At 36.3% G+C, this 12,655-nt stretch overlaps 1 protein-coding gene across 1 annotated transcript; it reads right to left on the reverse strand.

Moving 5' to 3' along the window:
* Positions 1–5,838: 5,838 nt before the first annotated feature.
* On the reverse strand, positions 5,839–8,382 carry LOC141680227 (uncharacterized). The gene is made up of 3 exons (XM_074486512.1): positions 8,329–8,382; positions 7,303–8,154; positions 5,839–7,167 (listed from the first exon to the last, which is right to left on the reverse strand). Exons 1-3 carry the CDS (start codon positions 8,380–8,382, stop codon positions 5,839–5,841), a joined length of 2,235 nt encoding a protein of 744 aa, XP_074342613.1.
* Between the last annotated feature and the right edge of the window lie 4,273 nt (positions 8,383–12,655).

Here is a 12,655-nt window from a genome sequence, read left to right on the forward strand (position 1 = left end):
TCTGATGATGTTGATGAACATCTGGCTTTTCTGTCCAGGAGGTTTGCAAAGATGAAATTCAAGAAAAATACAAAATTCACTAAGTCAAACAAAAACATGGTGGACAAATCTAAGTTCAAATGTTATAATTGTGGCATTAGTGGACACTTTGCAAATGAGTGCAGGAAGCCAACCTCTGATAAGAAGAAATTTGAGCAAGTTGATTACAAAAAGAAGTATTTTGATTTGCTCAAACAAAAGGAAAAAGCTTTTCTCACTCAAGATGATTGGGCAGCAGATGGAACCAATGAAGATGATGATATGGAATATGTCAACCTACACTACTAGAAAAACGTCAATAGACATCGGTTAAAAACCGATGTCTATGTATGTAAAAATCCGATGTCTTCGTGGGTGATGTTAAAGACCCCCCATTTAACATCGGTTTTAAACTGATGTTAAATAGAGCATAAAACATCAGTTCCAAGTTTAAAACCAATTTCTATATCTTGATATTAAATTTCCCATGCATATCTAATCTTCATATATCATCATAATATGATATTTTTATCAATTTAAATATATGTGAGCTAAGCAAAATCTTTCAATTTAAACAATAAACTGATGTTACTAGTACCAGTAACAACAGTTTTCATCAAACAACCGATGTTAATAGTACCTTTGACATCGGTTCTTCATTGGTAACTGATGTCTATTTTTGACAAACTAATGTCTATGATGCTTAATAACATCAATTTTTTGTTTCAAGTTTTTTTTGCTGTAGTCTTTAACATCGGTTTTTACTGATGTCAATGGTCAACTAGAACTGATGTATCAAGCTTTGATAGACATCATTTTTTTATTTTGTAGCAGATGTTTATAGTATTACATTAACACCAGTTTTATGTCAAAAAAATGATGATAAATGGCTTTGTTTTAAAATCAGTTGGTTTGTATAAAATGATGTCTGATCACCTGTTTTATCCATGCAAAAATCAGAAACACAGATGCCAAAAAATTGCCAGAAAACCAAGCAATTGCCATTTAACAACCAAATTCAGCTCCAATATTTACCAAACTATCATTCAATCTCCAACCATCCAAATTAACATCCCAATCTCCAAACATCCAAATTATCATCCCACCATACTAGCTACATAGTTTCAAATCTAAACCACCAAACATGAAGTACTAGACATTCATCCATAATCTTTTCTAATTACTAGTTACAATCCGAATACATGTAACCAAAATAAAGGTGTTTTTCAGATTGCAATATAGGTACCAGTCGCCAACAACTACATGATGGATTGGATATAATCAAGCGTCTCATAGCGAACGATGTCAAGGTCCTCCTCTGTATAAGACTTGCGACTCTTGGAGGCCCACTGGAACACAAATAAACCTATGTCATTCCTCAACCAACTGAAAAGTAATATTCATAGAATTAAGAAAAGTAAAAAATATACCTTGTCTAGCAGCTTCATCTCCTGGTCCTCAATTAAATCTTTCATATATCGCATGACCACATATCCACATTCTGTGCCGCCTGGTTGTTTAGGGCATCCCTATACATTCCAATAAATTGTTGACAATTCGTGACATCGAAGATTAATCATAATTCCATATTTTACAAAAATGAAAAATTAAAAAAATCGACTAAATACTCACAACAAGGTTTTTAATTTTGGGATTCTTGTTTACCCGTCCTTCTTGAGCATTATAAGATCTCACTGCCCTGTAAATGTTATAATTATAAAATACAGTGTCAAATCCGTCAATTACCGATTACATTCAATATATAATTGTAAATTGAAGTAAAAAATTACCGCATTAAAGCCTTTTCAAGGTCCCGGGGATGAGGATGATGAGGCAATGGATTAAGGATGAAAATTTCTGATTCCCAAAACACAATTAAAATCCAATGTAAACTGTTTTCATTATAAACAAATTAAAGTGAGCAAAATGTAATTTAAAAAATACATATCCGACAATTTTATATACATTATAATTAATTTACCAACAACTATATGACTAATCAAGGCCATACAATATTTTAAAATAGGACGCACAAAAAGAGACATACTTGTAGTTATAAGGCATAAAGTTCATCCGAAGAACTCCATCTTTCAGCCTTTGCACAACATATTCATTAAATTCATCATTCAACTTGTATGTGGACGGATGAAGAAAAGCAAACATCGATGACAAATCTCTACCCGGCCTATCCCGAAACACTGAATACAAATACCTAAAAAATAAAAATAAAAACAAATTACATTTTCTGTAAATAGATCATTACTATATAAAATGAGACCAGATTCTAAAAAAGTATAAAAAGAAGCTTACGCCATGTATGTTGATATAGCAGACTGTCCAATCATTTTAACTCTAGCAATTCAAGTATGTTCTCATGAAGCAAATATATAGTTCTTTCAATTCCAAAGATTTGAAAATCACATGGAACCAGTATCGAATTTCCACTTTCCTTCATCACTGTCGATGCAAATTTGTACAAAAGCCTAAAGCGAGGAGGCACATTATCCTTTGGCTTCACAGAATTAAATGCATTATGCATTCTTTGCACCTCACTCACATTCCGCGCATTTTTCCTTTTCTGTAAATAAATATTTAAGCATATAACCGGTATTATTCACTTTAGTGCAAATTTGTACAACCTCCTAAAAATAATGGCACTTGGTTTGTAATTAAATTATATACCTCGGAACCAGTAGTGGAGGTGTATATGATCATGTCTTTGGGCCATGCCAAATGAGAACCGATGGCTTGCTGGACGGTTTCTATCTCACCAACCACAGGAACAGGCACCAAAGTATCATCCTGGATGCTTCCGTCCACCCCAACACGAACAAATCCTGGTTCTAGAGGCACTCCATGAACCGCTCTACTCATTCCATCTCCGTCATCAAAAACAACACCAAAAGCTACCTTGTTATCAATGCTCTCCACTGCCATTTCACATTTGCGAGGACCCTATAGTTTATAATTATAAATCAAAATAGACACTATCGGCTCAAACAATTTAATAACATGCAATATTATCACAGAAATCAATCAAGTATACACTGTAATTGTATACCTTTTGTCCCGGTGGACCAGGAGGAGGAATAATAACAACAAAATTTGCACCATCTTTATCCTCAACGGTCATCAATTCATCTTCCATCAAATCTTTTGCAACTTTCCTTCTGTTCTTTTGTTCTTGTTCTTGTTCTTTTACCCCAGGACAACTTGCTTTTTCAGACATTGGTGAATGTAGATTGCCCCCAGCAACCAAAGCTTTCAACTCAGCAATTTGCAACTCAAGATTATGAAACTGCTCTTTGGTAACGTGATTTCTTGTCTGTTTCGGTAAATCGAAGTACAATGTTGGAGGTATGAAGTTTCCAACCCCACGAACCCTTCCCGCATGCTCGGGAGTTTCCAATACAGTGGTGAGTACATCATTAGTTCCATCCGGCTTGAATTCACCATTTCTTTGCTTTTCGAGTAAGGAATCCTGTTAAAACCATGAGAGTAATTAGGTATGATTGGAAAATTAAAGAAGCAAAAAATTATAATAAGTCTTACAATTTGTTGAATTTTTTCTGCCAGTTCTAGGTCAAGAGTCCCATCTTCTGTCATACGGGCTTTTTTCCACATAATTGCCCTATCTGGCCTTTCTTCAGGCTCCAACCTCCCCGAGCATTTCTACAAAAATTAAGATACATTCATAAAATTGAAAATATGAATACTACAAGAAAAATGATAAGACTCTTACTTTTTCTTCTTCCAATCCGATGTATCCTTTTCTTGACACTCGATGTGGATATTTCCGTTGTCCCACTCTTTCACTCTGTTTTTTATTCTCTTCCTGTATACAAAATAAATCTTGTTGATTACTGTATTTTTATAATTAAATCTACTCCCAAAAAATCAAAAAAAAAATATGGTCCTAAATTTAAATATATATATATATGTAAGTAATGCATACCTCCCACTCTTTTGTGACTCTAGCTGCAACAAATCGTCTCCATGCTTTCTTCCCGACAAAAGCATATTGCTTTGGTGGCTTCTGTAGCTTCTTCTTCTGCCCAACAAAAGGCATCACATGTTTCGCTGTCAATTTAGCCTTAAAATTTCTCCATTTTGCGCCTGCCGACTGTAGAATCCTCTTCCGACTTTCAGGAATCAGTTCGAACGTATCCTGAAGCACAAATTTAACAAGTTCAGACAGTGCAAATTTTTTTAAATAAAAACCATGAGATTAATGTCAATTGCGATTGTAAATGACATACCTCAAGATCATTCCATATTTTTTGTTTCAGTTCAGGGTCAACCTTTGGCCAAGTCGGAATGTCAATTGGCACCATTGTCCTTGCCAGCATACCTATGTAGGACTGCAGTTTGTGTCGTTCGTCTCCAACTGGAACTGCAACTCGATTGAACCGCAAATTCAATTTCTCTCCCCGCACTTTCTTCATCACCACTTTGTGCATAGCACAAACGCCTCGTGCTGCTCCAGATGTCCTGCTTTTGGTAGATTATGTAGTACTTTCAGTGGGTTGTGGAGCTGTCTGCTGGGGAACAATGGTGTCCGCTAGAGCAACCGGGTCAGGATTTGGTACCGCTGGAACAATGGTGTCCGCTGGAACAATGTGATTTTCATCCAATGATTCTTTAGACTGTTTTTTAGATTTTTTTCCTTTCTTTACCATATTTCCTGCATTAACCAAAAGGAGTAGGAATAATAGATAAGATTATCATCATACTAGGATTATCATAATCATTCTAGCACAACACACATCTAATGCAAGATATATAATTAACTACACAATCGCCTTTTCAACGTATAACAACATACAGCAGAACACATAAAGCATTTACATATTTTTATCGGTTGCTTCTACAAATTCTAATACTTACACTCATAATAAAACTCCAAGTAATAAAACTCCAAGTAATTATATCATATTTTTAGCATTTCATACATATCATACAACAAATTTTTAATCCTTGGATCGCTTCTTCAGCCAGATTCCTTCGCCATCCTTTCTTTTATTGCCAGCATTAGACTCTTCGTCGTCATCAACACCAGAATCAACTATGGGGATGTTAGAGCAGAATGGAGGGTTTTCTAGAATTGTGTCTCCAAGATCATCATCATTGTATATCTCGTGATAGTCTCTAGTTGTTGAGGTCAATACGACTGACCAGTTGGAATCAACGGGATCTTCGACATAGAAAACTTGTTTCACTTGATCAATGGACACATATTTGTCATTCTTGTGGCCTTGTCGACTAAGGTCCACAAGTGTGAAGCCAAGTTCATCAGCCTTGACGCCTCTGTCACAGTCTACCCATTTGCACAAGAACAACGGGGCTTTAAATGAGTGGTAATCCAATTCCCATATTTCTTCAATCCTCCCGTAAAATGTCATATCACTCTCTACGGGATTTAAATCCTTAGCACTAGAAACTTGGACAGTCTTAGCAACTAACGAGACTCCACTATTTTGAACAACCCTAGCATCGTCTCGCTCCTTTGTGAAGTATCGGATTCCGTCAACTAGATAGCCATCATAAGTCAAAACAGTAAATGATGGTTTTCCTGCTAGCCACCTTATCGTTTCAGAAACACCTTCGACTTTCTCGTTCAATTCAGTCATAACTTTGTTCTCAAACCAATCAGCAAATAGCCTATTATGCTCCCCAATCATCCACTGAATAGTCTTTTTTTCCTTCATAAATTTTTTCAAGCAACTCCTTATGCATCCTTTGAAAATACATAAATTTTTTGGTTACAAACTAAAATAATGCTTATACAAAATTAATCAATAAAAGAAAAAGAAAAGTGACTTACTTAACATATGGAAACACTTCACTGTTGTTTAAGAGGACGTGTAAATGCGCCTCATCTCGTTCTTTCTCTTCAACAGATTTAACTGTTGCAGCCGATAATGGACCAGAAAGTTTGCCTTGGTCCTTCGGAAGTCCGGCAGTTGTCAAACTATTTCTAGAAAACTCAGCACAAAATTCTATAGATTCTTCTTTCAAGTATGCTTCGGCTATACAACCTTCTGGAAAATAACGGTTTCGCACGTAACTTTTCAACACTTTATTAAAACGCTCAAATGGATACATCCATCTATAGAAAACTGGTCCACATAAACGCAATTCCCTGACCAGGTGTACTATTAGATGTATCATTATATCAAAAAAAGAATGCGGAAATATTTTTTCGAGCTCACATAAGGTTAATACCACATCAGCTTGCAATTTATCAAGTTTTGATACGTCAACAATTTTGTTGCACAAAGTGTTGAAAGAGAAGCAGAGTCTTATTATGCTAACTCTAACATTCTTCGGAAGTACAGAACGAATTGCGATCGGGAGTAATTGTTGAAGGAGTACATGGCAGTCGTGAGACTTCATCCCAAATATCTTTAAATCTGCCATGGATACACAATTTCTGATGTTTGAGGAATGCCCATATGGCAACTTCATTGATGAGAGTGATTTCAACACTGTTCTTTTTTCAGCTTTTGTTAGAGTAAAACTAGAAGGAGGCAGATAAGTTCTTTTTTCTCCTACTTCTGGAGCTAAATCAGTTCTAACCCCCATTTCCATCATATCTAGCCGAGATGCCTCACTATCTTTGGACTTGTGTTTTAAATTCAGTAACGTCCCAACTAGACTATCGCACACATTTTTCTCAATATGCATAATATCGAGGCAGTGACGAACGTGATGGAATTTCCAGTATTCCAACTCAAAAAATACTGACTTCTTCTTCCAAGCACAGTCCACCTTCTTCGACTTCTTTACTTCCTTTCCATAAGAAAATTTAATTTTTTCTTGTTGTGCCAACACCTCCTGTCCGGAAAGGGGTTGCCTTGGCTGTCCAAACTCTTGTTGACCATTAAAGGCTGCCTTCTTCTTCCTGTATGGATGATTCCTAGGCAAATACCGACGATGACCTTGGTAACATATTTTCCTACTATAAGGTAAATAGTTAGCAATGGTATCATCACCACACACTGGACAACCCAAATAACCCTTGTTGACACAACCAGACAAATTACCATATGCCGGGAAATCGTTAAACGTCCATAACAAAGTCGCCCTTAAAGTGAAAAAAGTTTTTGTGAAGGCATCGTATACATTCGGTTCACCTTCTTCCCAAAGCTTTTTCAAATCATCAACTAACGGTTATAAGAACACATCAAGGTTGTTACCTGGTTCATATGGACCGGAGACCAATATAGTTAACATCATAAATTTCCTCTTCATACATAACCATAGAGGAAGATTATATGTTACCAATACTACCGGCCAACAAGAATACCGATTAGTCAGCCCATTGTTATGTGGGTTAATACCATCAGCCGACAAAGCTAGTCGAAGATTTCTTGACTCACTTCCGAAGGCAGGCCACCTGTAATCGATATTCCGCCAAGAAGGAGAGTCGGCAGGGTGGCGCATCTGGCCATCAGGAATTCTTTGGTTGGAATGCCATATCAACAACTCAGCTGTCGAAGAAGATTTAAACATCCGTTTAAATCTCGGGATGATCGGAAAGTACCACATAACTTTTGCCGGGATTTTATACCTTTCTCTACCATCCTTACCCACCTTCCAGCGAGATAGCTTGCACTCTGGACACTCCGAAGCAGTCTCATTTACACCCCTGTATAGAACACATTCATTGGGACACGCGTGGAATTTTGTATACTCGAGGCCTAAATTCGAAAGAGTCTTATTTGCTTCATATGTGTTAACAGGTAATGCATTATCCTGAGGTAGGAATGAGCCAACTGTAGAGAGAAGATCGCTAAATGCGCTATCACTCACACCGAATCTCGCTTTCCAGTTATGTAATTTTAACAGCGAATCTAATTTTGTGAAGTCGCTGCCCTCAAATAAAGGTTGTTGAGCATCGGCCACAAACCTCTTAAAATCATGCGAGTCTTTATCGTAGTCATCGCCCCCTGATTTACCCCCCGGATTACGATATGCTGCTTCACAAACCATAGCAGCTTGTGAAGTACCAGCATCCGCCGCTTCCGATGCAGCAGCCGCTTCTGATGCAGCTTCAAAGGCTGATTTAAATGCATCTGCATTCTGCTCCTCTTCATGAGGAGGCACTGTGCTACCAACAGACGACCTACCAGTCTTGGATCCATGCCAAATCCAATCAATATACCCAAGACTAAAACCATTCTCGTAGAGATGACCCCTTATTACTTTGACCGGAATTTTTTTGAAATTAACACATTTACAGCAGGGGCAAGGTATTTTTTTAGGATTTTTACAATTTTCTTCGGCGTAAATCAAAAACTTTTCAACCCCGACTTCATATTCCAACGAATCCCTCTCTTTTGAAATCCAATCTTTCTCCATATTCGTAGGATAACCTATTTCCTACCTAATTTCCATATCAAATATTTCAAAAAAACAACGTATAATTAGTAATATATATGTATTATTATGTATAATTACCGGCAAAGCAGAACACGACACTGATTGATTAAAATGATGAAACGAAACACAGAACAAAGCTGAGCACGCCACTAGACAATAAACATAGCAAATTAATATAATTTGTAATGAGCAGTATTAACCACCACCCGACGCCGATGCTCATAAAGAATTAGCTTCCATAGGCCAAGAAAACTCTATTCACATGCTAACTATCATTTCTCAAACAAGAATCAGAACTTTTAGTGGGTTTATTAAGTACTTGCTCAAAGATTACATTCCCAAACCAACCACTTCTGCTTTTCTAACTCCTCCCAGGTAACCCTTCTTCTCTACCAGGTAATTATTTTCTTTATAAGCACCATATGTATGTGTTGGTGAAGTGTTCTTTTATAAATTTTTTTATTCCAAGTATGACATCAAAAATCAAAGTTGATTTTTATTACTGAAAAGGTAACGTCATTATCCTTTTCAGTAATCTGCTTGTATCGATTTGGTAGTACAAGACAGGGCATGCATTTTAATGTTTACATTATACTATCAATAGATGAAAGATGTTTACATTATACTATAAATTCAACACAGAACCATCTTCCTGTCATTTTATATGTAAAATATATGCTGTAACAACATATACAGAACAAAAAGCGAATTTCGTCTATCATCCCCTTACTATAAAATAATGTTTACATTATTTAACTGAAAATAACATGCATTTTCTAGAAAAAACAGAGAAAAGAGCAACAAAAATCCTATCATTTAAACAAAATAAAATAAACAAAGACACAGGCATAAGCAAATTAGGGTCTGCTATATGACAAACAAGTAATATGTAACAAGCAACTCAAACAAGCAGATGCAGATAGTTTAAGCTTAAACTAATTAAAAATTAAAAAATTAGGGTGTCAAATTGAAACCCCCAATTCTGAAATTAGGGTTTAAAACTTACCTAATTCAAGCTTTAACCTCCAACTTAGCTTCAATCTCCGACTTGAACTACAACCTTAAACTTTGAGTTGAACTTCAACTCCGACTTTGACTTAATGCAATGAAACCCCCAAATCTACGAGAGCAATGAGGGAAATGAGAGCAACCTTGATGAGAGCAGCAAGGTGAAATCTACACAGGAAAGTGAAATGAGAGCTGGGAGAGGGATAAAATGAGAGATGAGAGAGTGATGAACTGAGAGATGAGAGAGTGATGAGGGATAAAATATTTTTGTTTGTTTTTTTTTTCAGTTTTCAGTTTTTGATTTTAATTTTAATTTTTTTTAATAAAAAAAAGGGGGAAGATGTGGGTGAAAAAAGGGGGAAAATTTTACAAAGTCAAAAAATAAGGGGGGGAAACACTTGGAGGGAATGAATAATTTGGTTAAGGGGGGAACGGGGAAGGTGCGTTAATTAATTTTTTTAAAACAGACATATAACATCGGTTGTGCTAAACAACTGATGTTTATAACAACAAAAGACATCGGTTGCCAAAAACTGATGTAGAAAACACCTTTTACATCGGTCAGAAAAGCAACCGATGTCTAAGAGGTGATGTCTATTCTACTTTTTCTAGTAGTGCTAGCCCTAATGGCTAATTCTGATGAAAATGAAACTAGTTCATCAAGCAACCAGGTAATTACTACCGACCTCTCTCAACTTTCTGAAATTGAATGCAATGAAGCCATAAATGATATGTCCAATGAATTATATCATTTGCGTGTTTCCCTTAAATCACTAGCTAAAGAAAACACAAGAATCAAAGAGAATAATGTGTTTTTAAGTGATAGGAATGCTGTGTTAGAGGATCAGGTAATTGAGCTTGAAAAGATTAAAATTAAATGCTTGACTGTTGAGAGTGAACTAGAAGAAGTTGTTAAGAAAGTAGAAATTCTTTCTAAACAGTTAGAAAGTGAGCAAGAGGTAATCAAGGCCTGGAAAACATCTAGGGATGTTAGTGCTCAGATTGTCAAGGTTTAGGGAATTGAATCATTCTGTGAGAATGCCTGGAAGAAAAACAAAAAGGAGTTAGAATTAATTGATGGATTGTCAACGGATGTGGAATCAACGGATGATGAAAGTTATCCGTTAAAGGAAGAAAAAGAGCATTCGTTGAAGGCTCATCAATTAAAACATGCAAGTGATTCTAAAAAGAAAAATCTCAATAAGAAGGTTGGTTCAACTTTCAAGAACTTTGTCAAAGAAGGAGCTAGCACATCCAAAGATGCCAGTAAGGCGAATATAGGACACATGACTTTAGATCAGTTGAAAAATAGGCTTAAGTTGGTTGAGGATAAAAAGGAAACTAAAAGAAAATCTAATAGAAATGGGAAGGTAGGGATTAACAAACAGAACAATTACACATCTGATAAGTATGCTCCTAGAAAAAGCTGTGTGCATCGTAAAAGTGTTAATCATCTATCCGATAACTGCAAATCTGTTAAGAATTCTCCCATGCCTTTAACTCCCTCCATGCCTAACATGGCTATGTCACCTCTGCATGTTATGCCTGTTATGTCTCATCAGAATCCTCATGCACATTTTACAAACATGCCATATGTTAATAATACTTATTTTACTGCATTTAGTATGCCTCAGATGCCATACAACATGCCTATGTGGAATAATATGTTTGCACAATCCATGCCTTATCAAATTCAACCAAATGTGCTAAATGATTCTGTGACTAACCCTACACTTCAACCAACTACATTTGAGACCAAGGTTGACCCAAAGTTACCTAAGTCAAAAGATGCAGGAGGAATGAAGTCTAGGAAAAAGACTAACAAGGCTGGACCCAAGGAAACTTGGGTACCAAAATCAACTTTATTGATTTTGTTCTGTGCAGGGAAAAAGAAGGAATCTATGGTACTTGGACAGTGTTTGTTCAAGACACATGACAGGAGATTTCACCCTGCTCACAGAGTTCAAGGAGAGAGCTGGCCCTAGAATAACCTTTGGAGATGACAACAAAGGGTTCACTATGGAATATGGCTTGATTTCAAAAGAAAACGTCATCATTGATGAAGTTGCATTAGTTCATGGTCTCAAACACAACATATTGAGCATCAGTCAACTATGTGACAGAGGGAATACTGTTTCCTTCAATTCTGAAGCCTGTGTTGTCACAAGTAAGAAGGACAACAAAGTGGTTCTAACTGGAGTTAGAAAAGGGAATGTGTACTTAGCTGACTTCAAGTCTACAGATTCAGAATCAATTACTTGTCTTCTCAGCAAAGCAAGTCCAGATGAAAGTTGGCTATGGCACAAGAAGCTGTCCCATTTGAATTTCAAGACAATAAATGATCTAGTAAAAAAGGACTTAGTTAGAGGAATCCCTCTAGTGGAATTCACAAGGGATGGACTGTGTGATGCTTGTCAGAAAGGAAAGCAAAAGAAAGCATCATTCAGTAAGAAGCTTGAATCAGCAATTGATGAACCATTACAACTACTACACATGGATCTTTGTGGACCAGTCAATGTATTTTCAATTTCAAGGAAAAGATATTGTCTAGTGATTGTAGATGATTTCTCAAAGTTTTCATGGGCTTATTTCCTTAGATCAAAGGATGAAGCTAGTGAAATCATCATCAATTATATCAAGCAAGTCAACAATCATCCAGATTTCAAAGTAAGGAATATCAGGAGTGACAATGGAACTGAGTTCAAGAATACAACCATAAAGTTGTTCTGTGAAGAAAATGGGATCATGCATGAGTTCTCAGCTCCAAGGACTCCACAACAAAATGGTGTGGTGGAAAGGAAGAACAGATCACTAATTGAAGCTGCAAGAACAATGCTTGAAGAGTGAAAACTCCCAACATACTTTTGGGCTGAGGCTGTTAACTGTGCATGTTACACTAAGAATATTTCTCTAATTAGTCAGGAAAAAGGCATGACTCCCTATCAATTGTTCAAGAGAAGAAAACCAACTTTAAACTTTCTGCATGTCTTTGGTTACAAATGCTACATTCTAAGGAATGAACCTGATTACAAAGGGAAGTTTGATGCAAAGGCTGATGAAGGAATATTTGTTGGTTATTCTGCTGGAAAATTATATAGAGTCTACAATCTAAGAACCAACATTGTCATGGAATCTGTGCATGTTGTGTTTGATGATAAAAAGATTGATGGACTAACTGATGAGGGACATCATGAAGGACTCAAATTTGACAACATTGAGATATATTGTGACGATAGTGAAGATG

This window comes from Apium graveolens, chromosome 8 (assembly GCF_009905375.1).
Source record: "Apium graveolens cultivar Ventura chromosome 8, ASM990537v1, whole genome shotgun sequence".
NCBI lineage: Eukaryota > Viridiplantae > Streptophyta > Magnoliopsida > Apiales > Apiaceae > Apium > Apium graveolens.